The following is a 20,634-nucleotide window of genomic DNA, read 5'->3' as shown; positions in this document are numbered from 1 at the left end:
ACCTGTGAAAACTGCATTAGTTATTATTATATTAATTATTGTTTGTTGTATATATATAGCATCCCAGCCCATCAAAACAAATGCTAGCTTATAAATGTATTTTGTTGTACATTTTATTGTTTTTTTAAAATCCTAGACCAGCCACTATACAATATTCATAATTAGTCATTATTCGTACATGTCCTGGGTCAGTTCTGTTGAGACCATTTCCAAATCCATAGAAAATCAATGGCTAAACATATTACCCAACCATCTTGGGTATAGACATTTGGCAATGTACCATGTCATCAACATTTATATTGCTGAATGCTTCATAGCAAACTATGTTGGTAGATGTTAAAATATTCACACACGCACCAAAATATTGCTTTAATGTTTAAACATGTCCTACAGTATGCTGTATTGTCACTTCAATTAATCAAAGACTATCTGTTAAGATTGACTTTTAAATATTGTCAGGAAATGCACACTATCCAGTTGAGTTAACTATTTGCAATCTGTTTTTTGGAACTGACAAATCAGCACGTCAGTGATTTGGCAGATTCATCTGAGAGTTCGATCGAGTTTTGGCTTTTTCAAGACTTCTTCCTGGAACAGACCCTGATTTCATCAGTTTCTGTTTCATTAACATTTTGGCCAGAGATCCTCATTAGCTGCTTACTATTCTACTCTCTTAATCAATCAGCCACTTTTTGTGGTGGCACAGAAGTTGCCTTAGGAATGTGGATTAGCTGTGCATTGGTGAGTGGAAATAATACACTTTGTTCAATGTGACAGTTATGCAGAGGAGGTTTAATTCCACCAGTAGAGCCGAAAAGAGCTTTGGGCAAGTAATGACACAAAAATGACCATTATTATTGCACCATTAAAGGTAAACCCACCCTGAATTACTTATGTATTAATATTTATAATTACTATATGGTATTCAGTGGATTCTGTGGAAAAAAAAATAATAATCCAAAGATGACCTTCTACTATATCTGATGCCAACACCACAAAGACCTGACTAGCTCAGTCGAGCAAGACTTAAAATAAAGACGAATTATATGCAGATGCAAGGTTTAATTTGCAATGATCACTGGTTACAAGAATTGAACTACTCAAATGGACACTCCAACAACCTCTGAATCAACGCTTCCAAACACAGTCCTTTTTCTTATCTTTATATCATGATAATCAAAACTGAGTAACATTTTTGAATGAACAGAATGTATTTTGCCAGTTATATTTGTGTGTAAGGATGTACTCATACTGTATGTAACTCCTGATCATGTTTATGTAGAAACCCCAAGTGGTAGAAAAGTGCAAACAAGGGAAACTTTGTGATTATTAGGAGCTTCTATTCAACTTGTAATTTTAGTTGATCTCTGCCAGCATCTTGCACCACTTTTCAAGAGGCCAGCATAATGCAGCACTGACATTTCTGTGCACACTCAAATCTATTCTGCTCTCAGGATCTTAGGCATGGGCACACTTCAGTGAGAAATTGGAGACAGGTCTGGCATTTCCCAAGCATGAGTTGAATAATCTCTTACATGCCTCCATATCACTCACATAATACAAAACAGCAAAACACAATAATAATGCAAGATTTCAAGCTATCACAGGTTTTACAAATGTAGTGGTGGCAATAGATTTCACACACCGTACAATCACAAAGTTGTTTAGAATATTTGTGATTTAGAGGCATTACTTTATGTAAGCATGTGTGGCTGTGGAAGTGCAGGGCAAATTAGGATGTTTACAAATTCATCACCGTCCATTAAATAGCAATTTTCTAGAGCATGCTTCCAGTTCTTTCTCTTGCCCTCTGAAATCTTTCATGATTTCCAGTTCCTGAGTTATGTTATTGAGTTATTACTAAGGTAATGTTTGGTATTCCACAAGGTTCTGTTTTTGGCCCATTGCGTTTCTCCTTATATACAATATGCTATTCCTTGATGCAATTATTTGTAAACATAGTATTAGCTTCCACTGTTATGCTGATGACTTGCAGCTATATGTTTCTGCTAAGTCAGATGTAAGACACCAGCTTAATAAGATTAAAGAATGTGTGGTGGATGCTTCCTAACTTCCTTCTGCTTAACTCTAACAAGACAGAAGTGCTTTTACTAGGTCCACAGGCAGACAGAAGTAAGCTTTCCGATTACAAAGTAACACTGGATGGTCTTTCTGTTTCATCATGTGCAGCAGAAAAAGACCTTGGTGTGTTTTTAGACTCCATTCTCACATTTAAATCTCATATAAATAATATCATAAGGGTAGCCTTCTTTCATCTCAGAAATATTGCTAAGATAAGAAATATGATGTCATTACATGATGCAGAAACACTAGTTCATGTTTTTGTTACCTCTAGGTTGGATTATTGTAATGCTTTACTGTCTGGATGTTCAGTAGGAGCATAAACAAGCTCCAGTTAGTCCTGAACACAGCAGCTAGAGTTCTAACTAGAGCCAGAAGACATGAACACATTACTCTTATCTTATCCAAACTGCACTGACTGTCAATCAAATCTCACATTGAGTATAAAATACTATCACTGAACTTTAAAGCACTTAATGGTCTTGCACCACAGTACCTCAGTGATCTTTTTTTTTTTTTTTTTATGATCTCTCACACCTATTTCGATCAAAAGGCTATTTGGTAGTACCTAAAGTACAAAAGGCTACAGCAGGGGGCAGAGCTTTTTCTTACAAAACCCCACAGTTATGGAACAGCCTTCCAGTTAGAGTTAGGGACTCAGACACAGTGTTTAAGTCAGGCTGAAACACATTTGTTTAGTCTAGCTTTTTTTAATAGCTTTTCTTATTTAAAGGAGAAGATCTGGAGGGTTCATGGACAGAGTATTTGGTGACTTGGGATGTCTGGATGCTGTTGGCTTACCACCCTCACAAGTTGCTCAGGTTTGCTGATTGTAGAGTGGTGGGACACTTTACGACCCAGGAAGCCCTCGTGTTTTTGTCACCTTCTGGTTCCCCTTTTTTAGTTAGGCTGTCACAGCTAGTCTTGCCAGAGTCCCTGTCTGCACTTTGCACACAATTTACATTGTCCATCACATGATTACAATCATACCTAAGTAGGTAACTATTGTACCTATACTGTAGTCTATCACAGCTTCTTTGAACCACTGTTGTGTCAGTCAGCTTTATGTTTGGGTCTTCCTCAGTGATTATTTAAAGACTTTGGCAGGAAGAAATTAGTGATGTTCTGTGGTGAACTCAGAATTTGAGCTGACCCATTAGTTCACTTGACTACAAACAGTTTTTTCTTGCCACCATTGCCATCAGCTTGCTCATTAGGGATAGATGTTATACAGTATATAGGGTAGATATATAATAACTTAATTTCAAACTTTAAATCTATTTATTTATTTTATTATTTTTCTATACTCCTGTAAGGCTGCTTTAAGACAATGTGAATTGGTAAATGTGCTATACAAACAAATGAAATAAATTATATTAAATTGAGTTCCATTGTTAATTTCTCATCTCTGTCATCCACTGTATCTGTTGTCCAGTGTGATGCTCATCTCTCAGTTACATTAATCATATCAACTTTCTGTTTGGTGACTCTGTGTGGGTTTGTGGATACATTGTGGTTCTCCCAGTTGACCACAATCTCCCAATGATCCACTATCATACAAACAGTGGCCTGCTTTTCATCACTATAATCATCATTTGGTTCCATAACATCTGTCATGTATTCACTACGTTCAAGAGAGCAAAGGTTATTTCTATTCCCCCAAGAATCCTGCTCTGGATCTCTCAGACATCAGCAACTACAGGCCACTATCACTTCTCTCTTTTCTTTCTAATATCCCTAATTGTGCTGTTTACAGTCATCTGTCTCTCTATCTCTCACAGAACAACCTCCAAGATCCCAACCAGTCTGACTACAAAGCGGCAAAAATCACAGAGACGGTGGTCACTTAGGAACTAAATACTGCTAGACCAGCTGAACTGTCATCCTCCTTTATCCTTATTGACATTTTGGCAGCGTTTAACACAATCAACGTCAAGACTCTCTTGTCCACCCTCAAGAGTCTTGGAATACATGGAGCTGCAAGGCAAAGTTTTGATTACTAGCTGGATGGTCGCTCATGTTGGGTAACATGGAGGGGATCGACATCTGGTCCACATAGACACATTACACTGGTGTCCCACAAGGCTTGGTCATCTTCTTTAGTCCCTATTCTCTCACTAATAGCACCACTGCTATTCATACCAGTTGGTTCATCCTCAGGTCAGGATCTCCCTGGACAACTTGTTAATCAATTTTGGCCAGTGTTTGGAACCTTGGAGTAACCATGGGCAATCAACTGTCCTTTTCCATACACACTGCTAATTTGATATGCTCATGCCGATATTTCTCTTTTACAACATCGGAAGGATATGGCCATTTTTATCCACACAAGCCACTCAGGTGCTTGTTCTCTCTCTTGTAGGGATGCACCGATCTGATATTTTGGATCCGTATCGACGCCTATCCAAGCATTTTGAGTGGATCGGGTATCGGTTGTGTGTGACCGATCCTAATCCGATACTCGTGGTGGTTGATGTTCATTAGAACAGAAAACATCATAGACTATTGCTTAAATTTATAAGAAAAATACACTTATATATTAAATTGCATTAATAAAAATAAATATAATACATTTTATAAGGAATTTGTTGCACAACCGCCTGCGAGAGACAGGCAAGTTTAGCAGGCACCCTTTCCATTTACCTCAGCGAGTTAAACATGTCGCTCATTTGGAAGTATTTTATGCTTGATTCAGAAGAGAGTAGCACTGCAAATTGTAATGTCTGTAAAGCCAAAGTTTCAAGAGGTGGATGTAGTATTTTGAATTACAATACGACATTTTAATTTAATTTAATCAAGCATCTTCAGAAGCATCATTCAAAAGAATACATGGATTTCGAGCAAGCTAAGCGGAAAACGGATGATCCGTCAAAGCAGATGACCCTGACGGATGCCCCGTCCCGTAAGCTGCCACCGGAGATGGAGAACCAGGTGCAGGATAAAGGGAGACGGGGGAGAGGGCACGGAGGTGAGTGTCGCCCGTTGCCCCGGAAGGTAGACGGTGAAGTCGGGGCGAATCCTGAAACAGGTTTATGTCATTGGTGACGTCTATATACTTAGACATGGTTGTTCCATTGGTTGTTGCAATGTTGCATTGCATTAAACAGGTTTACTGTTTAATACATTTTGCATTGTGTTTCAAGAGTTCTAATTTAAGATTCACTTTAAAATATTGCTTTTTCTTCAGAAAATAAGTTCATTTAATAATTGCAGTATATACGGTTTAGATTGTTATACCACTAACTGTTAAAAGTACTGTTTGCTACTGCATTAATACTTTTTTTAAGGTTTCTTGTGTTTTCATTTTTCATCCAGTAATGGGCATTTTTGTATTTCTTTGCCAGAAACAAATAAATCGTTGTCACAAGTTGTTTACATTCTTCAGTTTTAAAGGTAAAAAAGAACACAGATATCGGATCGGTATCGGTATCAGACGATACTGGCAAACTCACTCTAGGTCTACCTCTGAACAAAATTCAACCTCTACAAATGATCCAAAACCAGCTTGTTTTCAACCTTCCCGAGTTCTTACATACCACCCTACTGCTGCTCTCCCTCCACTGACATCCAGTAGCTGCATAAAAACACTGATGCTTGTTTACAGAGACAAAAAATAGAACTAGCACCCTCTTACCTCAGAGCTCTTATCACTCCCTGCACTGCATCATTCTCTTTCAGATCCTATAACACTGCCAATCTATACCAGTCCCACCATTTCTTAGGGTACAAAGTACATATGCATCAAGACTCTTCTTTGTTCTGGCACCTAGGTGGTGGAATAAACTTCCCATTGATGTCAGAAAAGCAGAGTAAGTGGCTGTCTTCAAACGACATCTGAAGATGCACCTCTTCCTGAAATACCTAAACTAGCCCTTAGTTTTCCTCGTTTGTTTAAAAAATAGTGCTATATTACCTTTTCACAGGGTTTTTAGATTCATAGTATCCTTAGACTGAGACCTAGGGAACTACTATTGACGTATTCATTGATGGAGACTTCAAAGCACTTTTGTACATCAGTCTGGATAAAGGCATCTGCCAAATGCCATAAATGTGAATATAATTGTAAATTGAGCTTCTCTCTATTTCCTCAGTGGTTCTACGTTAAGTCCTGTAGCCAATATATGAAATAGCATATATACCTGAGACCTAACACAGATGAGTAGCTTCTCTATATACTGTTGCTGGTTGCTATTGAACTTCCTCAGGCTCTCTTTTCCTGGTTGGGATGCAAGTTATTTGGTTCTATTATACACAGCTTTGGCTGTGAGTGATTATTGAGCCATGTAGCAGGATTTACTAGAGGACAAGGATGAACACCAGCAATGTATCTGTTGCCTCAGCATTGACTGGTCCCTGTGCTCTAAAATCCTTTATGTACAAGATGAAATCTCAGCAGTATGCTATTTGTACAGCAAGTTTTACTTGGGCTTTTGTCCTTGGCATGATATTTAGTCAGTAATGTGATAAAGCTTTTTTCAAAGCTAATAATTTTGGGTCTTTCCAGCTTTTCTCCTGTTTTCATTCCATTCTCTCTCTCTCTCTCTCTCTCTCTCTCTCTCTCTCTCTCTCACACACACACACACACACACACACACACACACACACACACACACACACACACACAACACACACATGCTTAGCTTACTGCTCAGAAAATGGGGAGGACAGGGAGAACTTCACCATCACACTCATTCTGGGGACATGAGGTAGGAATATGGATGGGATGCCAGTACATCACAGGACACCATAGCAATTAGCTGGACTGGCAATTTATCACCGCCAGTCCACTTTCTAGCATGTTTCTTAGACAGTGGCATAAAACTGGAAAACTCTGAGGAACACAGATACAGTAACCGGCGCTCTGGTTGGAGCTGGTCTGCTCAAGCTGTGAGGACTAATCATGCGTTCCATAGATTGTGTGTATTTTCAAAATATACACAAGTTCATATTTAAATAAAAAATTTAAAATACAATATTAGGTTTATAATATTGGGTTTATAACATAAATATTTATACCATATATAACAGAAAATCGCATGAGGAGCAACACCAAAAATGATGAGGTGATAGTGTTTGATGTGTTTGTGTATTTTTTCTTCTGTTTAAGGCTATTTTTCTAGTTCATTTTTCACTGTTGTTTTTTTAATAGTTCCTAAAAACATATTTGAAGGCCTTCCTGCTATTAATCACTATCCTCATCTCAGTGCTTCTCCCTCATCCTGTTTTCTCTCACTCCCACTCCCTTTTTTTCTTCTGAGCATTTCCAGCCTAAGGTTCTCTCCTAGTCTCTGGCTAAATCTGCATTGCAGTAGCAGCATTTGTATCTGATCTTAGTGTCCTGTCATCTAACGGGAAGTCATCAAGGAGCTCTCTTTATTAGCAGAAGAATCCAAGCTGTGCTGATAGACCATCACAATCACTCATGCTGGCTCATTAGACAGGTAGAGAGAGCTTACATGGTTAAAAAAGCATGAACTGCATACATTTCTTTTTTGTACAAAGAAAAATAATAAAATTAGCAAAACTATCAGTATATTTCACTTGTTAATATAACATTTTTTTGCAGTTCTGCTCTTATCACTGATGGCAAACTCCAGCCTCTGCACTTCTGCCATGTGATAAATGATAAAAAAAGGTAATCCAGGCATTTATTGCCGAGCTAGGCGGTAATAAATTGAAAATCAATTAAAATTAGAGTTTTATATAAAAGAAGAGTGCGAGAAAAGGTCTATATATGGGTCTGAACTACTCTGCAAGAAAAACAAACTCAGTTCGACTCACATTCATTAAACTATCCTCCTTAAAACTCGTTTTTGTGCTCGCTTTGTGAGTATGTTTATTTAAATTGCGTTCATGCCTCATTAAGATGGCAGAACATTGAAATCACTGGTGGGCTGTGGAGTTATTTTATAATAATACTTCACGTTATATAAATGTAAGACTTCTACATAAAACACTGTGGATTATTGTTATATTTCATGATTGCTGCATTCTCTGCATAATGTTTGTTGTTTGTTGTTCTGAAACATTTTAGTCCAGATGTATTTAAAACAGCAGAAAACTGTGATTTTCTATAATCAGTGAAACGAAGCTGTGCCATAGAGAGGGTCCTACACACCTGTTTTTTTCATTACATATATATCGATTTCAAGTAACTGCTTAGAAACACTTACAAAAATGACAATGTGTCCAGCCATAAAGAGGTGATGAATTATGTAGGAAGAGAATGGTTAAAACAATAAAACATCTGATTAAAAAAAATATATAAAAATGTGAAAAAATAAAGCAAAAATGAGAGTAATCGAGACTTGTGAGCTCAGAGAGATAAGTGAACAACACCGGTCCAACAAAACTGAAACAATTTTTTTGTCACCTCATGAATGATAAAGATGAAGTACATCATAAAGAAAAGAGCGCTCTTATTATCTTCTGAAGAAACACTGCAATGCTGCAAAAACAGGATATATTCAGCCACAGCTATGATCTATATAAAGAGACAACTCAAAGTAAAACAAATGAAAGGGCTTGCTTTGTTGAAAACAGGGGCAGATGAGTAGTATACTGTACACATCTGCAATTGAAGCAAGAGGAAAACAAAAAGCAAACCAAATAGGCTTCTTCTAATCATGTGATGAAACCAGTGGGCTTAAAAACAAAGTTACTCACCATTGAACTTGACTTTGCGAATGTGCTCCAACAGCTCTTTGCCATTGATGTTGCTCATGCGGGGACAAAGGCCTGGGTAGCCATAGCACAGGTGCCGGTGCATGCTGTGGAGAGCGTGGGCCATAGCATACACAGCATCCATGACAAACTGAACCTTTCCCTCCTGCTCATAATTGGAGTCACGTCCCACCTTCTCCAGTCCTGCATGTACATACACACACATAAACACACACACACAAACACACACACAAGTTAAGTGATATTTTCCCTTTATTTCATTACTCTAGTCCAATGGGAGTGAAAATCCTGCCATCTCATTTACGTTCCTAAATGAGCAGCCGCACCATCCTGCATGAATTCCAAGTACTGAGGAGCTGTTTAATAAGATGCACACTTCAACCCAATAATTAGCATAATTGCCTAATGACAACACTGATGAGGTGAATGCCTTAGAATACTTGATGAATCAATATTGCACATTGTATTTTAGACATACAGAGGGCAAAAACTTATAACCGTATTCTTATTCGAGTTAATGACTTTATTTTGCACATGCAATTTACACCACATACGTTTTCTCTCACTGACTGCAATTTAATACATATGACTAGAATCTTTTCAACCGTATTTTTACCTCATTTATTACCTTTGAGAAAACAAAAGACAAATAATAACATGGCAGGACAAGATGAATTAACAAGTGATATGATCCATGAATCAATATTCATATCCGGGAGGAATTAAATGACATTCAAAGCCACTTTCATGGCACCTCTTGCAGAGTGAAAGAATACATGCACACCTAATAAAAGAGACTGGATCTTGAACATCTTTTCCTTTTAGTATATGTAAAGAGAATGACTGGAGAGAGAAGTCTGATTTTTGAATCAAAACAAAAGTAGGATGTTTTGCAAGACATTTACTCAACACAGATTTGGCTTGTGCAGAGGTGGGCAAACCTTTCAGACCGATGGCTGCTTTTGTTTATGTAGTGAACAGTGCATTCATGGCTTTATTTAAGACGATCGGGGCTTTATTATAGAGAACCAGACGGAGACTTCATCTAAGTGCAAGATGCAGGAACATCACTTGGATTATTATTTTTCTTTCCCATAAAGCACAGAAACATTGATGTTTGAACTTCTGTTTGAAGTTTCTCCCATCACAACACATGATCTCTGGACCCCATTAGGTTTTTTGTTGCCTCTCTTACCAAAGTCCTTCTTGCATGATTGCTCAATTTGTCCAGCTCCACCAAGATTCCTGGTTGATCCAAATTTAAGAACTATATTAGAACAATGAAGGACACCCTTTCGGGAAGTCTGTGCCTCAACAGAATGCTGTGTCTGAGATCTGCAGGCAGTTCCTTTGACCTTGTGGCCTTGTTTTTTACTCTGATGAATTTTCAGCTGTGAGATCTTAGACAGATATTTGCCTTTTAAATGGCCAATCCACTGCATTTACCACACATGGGAAATTTTTGAAAAAAAAAAAACAATTGATGATTCAGTGAAATGGAATGCAGCCATATACCAAAGTGTATAAATCTTTATGTCATTAATTTATTTTTTGTTAGTATTGTGTATGACGTGGTGACTGATGTGAGGAAAATAATGTTTTTAAGCATTTTAGTATAAAGCTGAATACTTTCTGAATGTACTGTTGATATCACATGCAAACCACAGACTGCTTTACAAATTACTGATTTAAACATTTGTGACTGTAGGGAAGCATGAGCATGAATCTGACTGATTATTACTATTACAAATTAACAAAATCGGATAATTTAGGAACAAACAAAACAAAATAACAATGCAGAGATATTTAATTATATTATACGTGAATGATGAATCTGGTCACACATTTTTGGAATAACAGGTAAGTATGGTGTTTTTTTTATGTTGAAATCCCCAGCACAGGGGACAGATGCTGAACAATTAACAATATCTCTTTTTACTTTTGTTCATTAGACAAAAGGTTTGTTCACAGCAGAACATTTTCTAAGCATGGTCTCTCAAACTGTTTTACTCAAAACAGGAAACAGAGCAGGCCTTGAATCACAGCACCATCTATCAGTGATGTTAAATAGCAGAATTAATCAGTGCTACAACAAATAGTCTTGATGAGTCGGCATATAAATATCTGACCTAGTGTCTTAAACTTCCATGACAATATTACAGGATCTGGCAAAATGAGGTTGCATTCTTCTGTTTAATTATTATTTTTATTTAATTATTCACTTAATTCATTTTTACATCTAACCATCAATCAAATCTATACATGCAACCATCACTGAACAAATATATTCATGATCCTGACCTTTTATACTATAGCAATGCAGCATGGAGCTAGCGGCTAGTGGCTAGCAGATTGATAAAGGTTGAGTAACAAAATACAAAGAAAACAAAAAGCGCTTTGGTGTAGATATTAGTCACATATATTAAGACATTGAACAAATTCAGTGAATATTAAAAAGAATCAATTAATCAAGTTGTTCACTAGTAGCATATTAGCACATCGAGTGTTTTAGCCTGAGCTCTCGTTGCTAACTGTTTCATATGTTGTCCTTGTGCCCCCTGATTATACTCCACAAGTTGTATGACATCAGCCACAACAAAAGGTGTAAAGATTATAATACTAACTTGTCTCGAATTACAAGCATTTGCAAAAGAAAAAAAATAATTATTTTCCAAAACAATAAGCAAAAAATTACTATTAACCATATTTTGAGTATTGAAGAATAACTAAATAGTGGCACTAATCGTTAATCAATGATGTTCCTGCATGAATATCTAATCAGTATTATTAGTATTATATTTTGTCTTGATTGTTTGGACATAACACTAAAAACACTTTCCTTGTTATGCCTAAAAAACAAATACAGAAAACTAACTAATGAACTAACTAACCAACAAAACAAATAAATAAATAAAGAAATAAATATTACAATAAAGACAGATATAAATAAAACAAAACAATAAAAAGCTACAAAACATATACAGCCCTTTGCAAAAGTATTGGAACACAATGGCTTTTTTTTTTTGTTAGACGCCATTTGGGATTGCAATCAAAAGATGAATGTGAATAAAACAACAGATCAGATTTTCTGATATTAATTGTTATATCTAGATGTAAATGATGTTTTGTGTTAGACCTCTTGATTGTAGCCAAGCAGAAATATCTGAACAGATAGTCACAAATCAAATAAAAGAAATTAACACTTAACATTTGGTCACATAATTTTTGCTTACAATAGCTGCATCATGCATCACTGAACCACTGCATTCTACATTTTGTGATGCTTTTCTAGATTTGTAGCACAGCTACTTTTACTTTCAGAGGCCATGCAAGCCCAAGCCATGACCTCCAGCATGCTTCTCTGGTGAACGTGTAAGTTTTGGATGATGAGCAGATCCTTTCTTTCTACACACTTGGGACTTTCCATCACTTTAGTAGATGCTCATCCTGGGTCCAATAGCTTTTATGGCTCATCTCTGTATTTATTTGTGATTTCCAATCTGGTCTTCTGATTCTTATTGCTGATGAGTGTCTTGTGGTATTGCCTCAATATTTCTGCCTGCAAAGTCTTCCTGAAATGATGGATTGTGAGACCTTTAAACCTGCTCATGTGGAGGTTGTTGGTGATGTAACTGATTGTTTTTTTTTTTTACATTTACATTTATAGCATTTGGCAGACTCCCTTATCCAGAGCGCCATACATAAGTGCTTACATCTCTAGCATTGAATACATTAATGCTAGCTCACTAGGTTACATACTTAAGATACTTAAGATTTTTTGAGTTTATCTTCACAGCTCTTACAATTTTTCATTCATCAGCTGCTATTGTTTTCCTTGACTGATGTGCTGACTGTCTGGTTGTTGGTACACCAGTGCTTTCTTTCTTTTTTATTACATTCCAATTTGTTGTGTTGTTTATGCGCAGTGCTTATGCAGTGGTTCTGTTGGATTTTTTTCTCTTTTCTCCACTTCAAAATGTTTTGAATTTTGAATTAAGCTCTGATCTTACTTTATAATTTTATCAAATGGGGCTCAAACCAAAAGTAAACCTACAGATTAACAGGTTCTGACACATGTTCTAATATTTTAAGCACTTAAAAATGGGTGGATTCAGACAAAAGGTGTCATGTTTTTACATTAGATGTAAATATGCACGTTTAGATGTAGATATTAGGAAATAAAGGCTGAAATTCTGACAGAATGTCCTATTTCCGAGGATAAGACAGTACTCAGAAATATGAGGCAGGCAAATGGTCTCGAGGTCAGCAGACAAGTTCAAAACTAAGATAAAGAAGCAAAGAGTAAAAAGGGTCTGGACAAAACAGTAATGAAACAGGCAGTAAATAATGGCCTGGAACAATCACTGACAACGTGCTTAAGAGAAGACTTGAAGATTGTGTTTGTCAGTGTGAGTTATTTAAAGATTTAAAAAGATTTGTCTAAGTGCAAATAAGTGAATGACATAAATAATCAATGATTGAGAGGATAAGAGACACAAATTAATCAACTCAAGTGTTTCAATACATGTATCACAATATCTAACCTTTATCTCCAAGATCCTAGAAAATGTTGTAGCACAGTAGTTATGTTTATACCTACATAAAATTCATGAAATGTATCAGTCATGTATCATTTAGGCCTCATCATAGCACAAAGACAGCGCTGGTTAAAGTGGTAAATGACCTGCTACAGGCCTCTGACCATGGTTTAACATTTGCTAAAACTATACTGAATTTAGAAACGGTTCCTCATTATCCTCTTAGGGAGATTTTCCTCACCACCATCACCTTCAAACAAACTATACCATCTGGAATTTAAAAATCATGTCTGATGACTTTGTTTGAGGATTTTGTTTTCCTTTCAAGGCTCACTTGTCCAGAAACTACACAGATAAGCTGCTGAAAGAAATAAGAGAAAAACTGTTTACATGTAGGAGACATCCTTATCCAGAGCAACTTACAATAGCTAAGGGTTAAAGTCCTTCTCAAGCATCCAGCAATTTTACTTTAGCAGTGCTGAGATTTGAACCTAATTTGTGTCTGAGATGTGTAGAAGTGGCAGGTACAATTGCAGACTTGGTTTATTGCAGGTCAAGCACATGGAATACATAGCAAGGCATTAACATGAACAAGAAAATTAAACAGAGTAATACCAAAAGGCAAAATCTAGCCACCGATTGCTGTACAAGACATGACTTACATACTAGTGCTAATTAAAGTGAATGTGAATCAGGTGTAAATCAGTCGTGTGATGTGTGTCGTGATAATATAGTGTTCAGTGGCCAGTGGATTATGGGAAATACTGTATGCACCAATTCAGCATAACCACAATGACCATTTGATGTGTAATCTAGGCTTAGATTACCAGAACCTTGTATGTCGCTGTTTAAGACACCTAGTTTTTTTATTTTTTTTTTTTAAATACATGAAATGACTGAAGCATTTAAAATTTTTTAATGAACCACAAAAAATTATGTAGAATATTGTTTCCCTTTTTAACAACCTGACTGTTATTAACCGTTTACAAAAGGGTGACTGAGGAATTACTGCCCATTCTGTGAAAGGCCTCATAAAGCCTAGTCGTTACAGAGGGTAATCTATCTAGTAATAAAAGCATTTAATAAAACATTCACAAATTTTATTCCAATGCTGTTTTAATCAATGAACAAACATGGTTGTGCCTCAATCAGACAGAACTGCACTTTTTTTAATATTACTAATTAAATCTCTGGATAAAATAGAGATAACTTCATCAGTTCAGTTTGTCTTACAACTGCATTGTCTATTATTTAAAGTACTTTTGACAAACACAGACAATGATCTGATGGGTCTATGTCTTTTCTCAATTCTGCCAACTTTTGCTGTTCTTAACTGTTTGAGCCACAACTACTGTAAAGCACTCTGAAAGAAAAATAATAAAATGATCAAATTAGCTTTATCATGCATTTAAGAGAACACAAAAAGCTTTTATCCATAAACATAATTGTAAATTTCTTTATTTCAAAAAGTCTTTGCCATAGAACACCAAATTTCTACTAAGTATTTGTTTGCCCAATATAATGAGTCTGATAAATCATTGTGCTGTATTCATTGTTTTAAGCAGTCTGTGTAACATGAGTCGTAAATCTGTCACTAATGCATGGATGCAAAATAAAGCAAACAAATCAATTAAAAGGCAATTAGAAATACAAATTGTGTTACCCTACCCTACCCAAGAGAGTATTTTATTGGCAGTCTGTCAGAGTTTTCCTTTTATTAGCTTCTATTCTTCTCCTCTTCTCTCCTAGCTATGTTATTTGGTTACAACAATGTAAGTTTGCCTTGAGGTCATACATGAATAAACAAAGCACTCTTAGCAGATAAAGGATAGCTTCAGCAAGGTCAAGCATCCTACGGTCATGTGGCTCTTCCTCATGGTTGTGTTCAGACTTTCTTCAGTCAGATGATGAAAAGCTAATAATTAGATTTCGAAGCTTGTGTTGCCCATCAGCATGGTGTCGATAATTCAGCATGAGTAAGGATTACACGTCCTGCAAATTTGTGCTTCATGCCATTCATGCCATTTTAAATGAACATTTTTTAATTAAATTCCTCTTCCAGCACGACTGGAAGTCAGTTAGACGTCCAAGAAGGCTTCATGCTGAACATAGTTTCCTTCCTTTAAGTTCCTGAAGAAACTCTTAGGAAAGAAAGCAATACCACTTTTTTACCACCATTATTTGTAGTAAGATCACATTTGCAACAATGCACCTTTTCTGTCATTTTTCTAGTGATAATAATCTGTTAGATGCCACCAAAAAAAAAGCATACTGCTTTAAAAGGATTACAGAAAAGAAACAATTCCTGAGGTCCATAAAATGCATCGCTTGAACTTTACCAAATGACTCTAGAATTCTAATTGTGTAATTTTGTCAGATGACGTTGGTATAAACGATTTTAGCCATGAACAACATTAATGCAAAGATAAAAAAAAGAAGATACCATACCCTAAGAAGAAGCTCCCAGGGATATAATTTGGCTATTTTCTGATAGTCCAGAGGCTTTTAAGAAAAATTGACAGTATAATAAATTCTGGTAAGGATATGTCCGCTTAAAACCTGGTAGCCTCTGTGAGGAGGTTAAAGACTAAAGTAAAATGAATTTTTAATCTGAAAAAGCTGCATTAAGAGTATATGATACTTCGTTTAAGAACAAGTGCAAACATGGTGCACAATTGTATTTATGGAGGAAAAGAAGATCTATTTATAATTCTTCATCCTTGCTGTATAAGATTTTGTACACACAGTAAGCAACGATGGGTAGAAGCAAATAGAGAGGCTTTCCCATAAGAGACACGCACTTTGTCTTTCTTTCTCAGAGACTCTCCAAAACTCAGCCATGCAGAAATGCTGAGTGAAATATTTATGGAAACATTCTATTTGAAAGAGACCTGCCCTTTGCTGCAAAGGCTGTATAGAAATCTAATCCCTCCAGCACACAAAGTGAAGACGTATACCGAAAACATTATATTTCTGCACAGCTAAAGTACTGTAATAATTCATCTGCATATTGACTCCGAATAAGAGAAAAGTTAGTTTACCAAAAAAGTATCATGTGAATGTTTGTTAATACTAGCTTAGTGAATCCTGATTAATGGAATAAACTTTCACGCCACCTGTTTCTACCTCAGACACAAATACAAATTAGTTCCAACTCACACTCAAGCATACACACAAATATACACTTGTGTCAAGAGTGCTATTGTAGTGTGCCCTCAACTGACTCCATTAACGGGAAGTGGTTGGGATCGTGACCTACACATCATTAACAAGGTAAACAATCTGCCAGTGTAGCACAGACACCAGACCCTGATGTCAATGTGACAACGGAGCATAGCGGAGTTGTAATTAAACTGATGTGATTTCACATAAAGAGGTCCTGCTCTTCAAGGATCAGAGAACAGGAGAGGACACTGAGTAAATTCAGACATCGTGTTAGGTCGACTAAAGAGTCAACACATTTACACGCCTGTTCTAGAGTTTTTTCTTAAGATACATTCAGTCAGAACGTGATATGACAAAAGTACAAACCTATGCTTCAGCAGATTAATAGTTATGGATAAATCATTAGTTAGTCCCAATTTAAACAAGTATTAGATGATGGTTTATATTGCTGATTATGAGATGAGATGGTGTTCAGGTATTCCAACTAAAATGCTAATGCTTTCTTGTAATGAAACTACGAAGCATTCATCTGCCTCTGGAATTTTTTCACAATGTTTTAGATGTACAATTATTTTTCTCATGTGTTTATTGAAGTCAGTTGATCAGTTGGTGCAGTTATGATGGTTTTCGTCTGCTCATAATTACAATGCAAACATGCTTCAATAACCTAGCCACTTACATAGATAGATAAAAAGAGATAAAAATTGCTAATCATATCATTTTCTAATAAGGAAATGGATTGAGAACTAAACTAAAATATGGCAGTTTTTATTCAATTACAATTTCTATGCAAATGGATTTAAAAATAATAATAAATGCACCTCTGTTCATTGAGTGAGCATGGGGCATTGTGATTTCTGCCCTACTGGGTCGATGTTAGTACTGTATATGTTTTTTCCCCACTGGTTCCTCTATTTGACCGCTAGCTATAAAAATACCTGAGCACACTTCTTCAGGAAGGATAAACAAATATATATATATATATATATATATATATATATATATATATATATATATATATATATATATATATATATATATATATCACTTTATTAATCAAAGAAAATAAGGGAACCAGAATCCTAATTTTATAATAAACATTTTGTAATATATATATATCTGCTTATTTTTGTTTAACCAGTCATCATTGTGCCATTGTTATTCTGCTAGATATTCCTGAGGGAGCCCCAGAAAAAGTCTAGGAAGTCATTTTAGGACACTTTGTACTTGTTTTACATTTAATTTGATGTATAGTGATAGTCATTTATACAGAGTGTTCTTCCTAAAACTATATTATTTTATGAATCGTTCAACTTTATTTGTAGCCATTACTATATATAACCCACATTACTAGCACACATTTTGAGTATATAAAAACTTTATGAAATGCATTATGAATAGTCAGTTGATGTGTATTGAGATTGCTAAGCAGCACCAAACCTACAGTAAGTAGAGAATAACATGATTTGCGAACATATTGGACATGCAGAGCAGTTATTAAGCTACAACTTTTGTTAATTCCAATTCTAGACTTCAGGAGGCACTGCAGAGCAACCGTTTTTGGGACAAGGCATGATGCATATACAGTAGCACTTACATCAGCACCAATACATTTAAATGCATCACCCTGGTTAGGACATTGGTTTGTTACACAAATATTTTGTCCCCGAATGTTAGTGTGGGTAAAAGGATTATGGTTTAATTGAACTCCATTGTGAAATTGGTTATAGGTGAAAACATTAGTCATTGTTATGCAGTAAGCTTGGTTTGCCAAAGAGAAATGATGTCTATACTTTTTTTTTGTTTCTTTGTTTTCCTCTGGCAAATAGCTGCAAATAAATTCCATGCACAACATCAGTCTCTTTTGACTCATCTTTTTAAAATGGAAAGAAATATGGGAATAACCCCGAGAATGTTTAATAATGCTCTAGCCCTGGAGCTGTCCAAGAGGGAAGCTCCCTTGAGCCATCCCCAACCATTGCCTGGTGGCACAGTTCAGGAAAGATTACACTGGGTGCTGATCTGGGATGCATTTCACCTACTCTGGTGAGACAGTAGAAATTTTCTGGAACATAAAAAAAGAAACAGACTTCGGCGAACTAGCAGATAAACTTACCAGATGATTAGCTATAGGCCAATATGTGGGACAAAATTGCAATCACAGTTCTAATTTATAGACAGGAAGAATATCATACACCAGAACACCACTTCAACTCCACGCACTTCCTGTTCACAGACTGTATAAAGCATGTGTGGGTTCTTTGTTTTTATGATTGTCATTCCTGCCTTTGACAGTATGCCAGTCAAAGCTGCTTACCAGCCCTCTCTATCATATGCCAAAAGACTCAACACAGTGCCATGGTTGTAGGCATTATGTGGCTCAGCTCATTGAGGATAATCCTGAGAGTGCACAGTTTTCTTCCAAGCATGCAGGATTCAGACACCCAGAGCTGTGCTAAACACAGTCATTTGCCAGGGAAGACGATGGCGGTCCAGTTGATCTTCTGTTTAGTTGGAACTGCAGGGGCAGGGGTCCACAAGGTCTGTATGTTCAAATTACACATGCCAAATAGAGGAACTGGAGGCTGTTTATGGACCACCCACAGAACTTGCTTTCACTAGCAGGAATATCAAGTTACGACAAAGAATAGGGATGAGGTGTCTATTTTGTGTGCAGATCACTCCTAACAAGAACATGATAGCATACTTGTGGATGTTTTAACTTAAATAATGATGCTGATACTGTACAGAAACCACTGGGCATGCTGGCAAGAGCCTATAACATTGAAAACAGATATGAGATGACAAAATATGCAGCTGTTAGCGTCAGTTTGACTAATGTGCCTCAGAGCAGATGGTCCTTGTGGACTTTGGTAATAGAGTACTAAATGGCACTTCTTGTTTTTATAAACTCAATTTTTCTGTCTGTCTCAGATAGTCATAAACTGCCCTTTTGAAACTCACTTGAGGTTATCTGCAAGATACCAGACAACTGGGATGTTTAGCAATCTACAGCAATCATAACGCTACACTGGGGGCAGAGCCAGAAAACACACTGAATATAGATATAGAGCATATAACCATGGAAAACTTGGGAAAATTCCACATGATACTCAATCTCCCTTTTTATGTATTCTGTAGTGTTTTGAATAAAAATTGGGTGCATAATGGATGTGTAATTCTTTTGTTTCCCTGAACTGCACACATCCCCTATATTATGATACAGATTCCAAATAAAATGGCACTCATTAAAAAAAGGGTGTGAACTAAAGAACCACCTCGAGACAGACATTTGAACTACTGACCTGATGCACCAAATGAGGAGAGGCTTAAACACTGACCCATCTTTCCAGTCTTCTGTATAAATCTATTACATTTCCATCTACATAGATACGGTCATGTATATGTTACAAATAAAGGCTTTTTATTTTACTTCTTCTGAAGTGCTAAGCCAGTTACCACAGACCAACAGAAATCTGAAACCAGCTAAGTGTTGCCTTTTCAGGCACCAAGTAACCTATTTTAAACATATAACAATATAGGCACAGTGTAACGAAGAGTCGTAAGGCAGATGATCCATTTGCAGCTTTTAATAAAGACAAACTCGTGGTCGTACAGGCAAGGTCAGGGCAAGTAAACACAATCTCAGAGAGCAGGCAGAAATCGGAAACGGTAAGACAGGCAGAAGGTCAGGGCAGGCAGCAAACAATCACAAAACGAAAACAAAGAAGCAGAAACCGAAACCAGGACAGAGAAAACACGGGAATTGCTCAGAATGATTGCCAGAACAGATCAAGACTTCGCACTGGTGTCAAGTTCACATTCAGTCTTTATATGAAGCGGCTGATGAGGAACAGGTGGTGGAGCAATCAGAGTCTGGTGGATTCTGGGAGGTGTAGTCCGGGAGAGCTAGTATTCTGGAGACGCTTCTCTGTGTTGGTGTTCGGTGGGCGTGTGCAGTGCGCTGATCGTGACAAACAGAACACTAAATGGTTTTAGATTGATCTACTTGTGTTTCAAAAATCTATCAGGTTGTAGGGCTAGTGGTTTAATTTCAATGCTCCATGTAATGGTTTGCTGCTTTAAAATGTTTTATAGCTATTCTTCTTGGCTGATAAAACTCATTGCCCTGTTCCAAAGCTGGAAAAATATGTTCATAAACAGT

At 36.6% G+C, this 20,634-nt stretch overlaps 1 protein-coding gene across 2 annotated transcripts in view; it reads right to left on the bottom strand.

The window, feature by feature from the left end:
• The window catches only part of grm8a (glutamate receptor, metabotropic 8a), a 189,886-nt gene that overhangs the window by 31,735 nt on the left and 137,517 nt on the right, over nt 1–20,634 (bottom strand). For both annotated transcript variants that reach the window (XM_060889357.1, XM_060889358.1), the window contains exon 6: nt 8,749–8,949. In XM_060889357.1, coding sequence (XP_060745340.1) covers nt 8,749–8,949 — 201 coding nt within the window. The remainder of the gene's footprint in view (nt 1–8,748; nt 8,950–20,634) is intronic.

Source organism: Tachysurus vachellii, chromosome 16 (genome assembly GCF_030014155.1).
Source record: "Tachysurus vachellii isolate PV-2020 chromosome 16, HZAU_Pvac_v1, whole genome shotgun sequence".
Classification (NCBI taxonomy): Eukaryota; Metazoa; Chordata; class Actinopteri; order Siluriformes; family Bagridae; genus Tachysurus; species Tachysurus vachellii.
The sequence above is the reverse complement of the archived record's forward strand: the minus strand, read 5'-3'. Positions and strand labels throughout refer to the sequence as shown.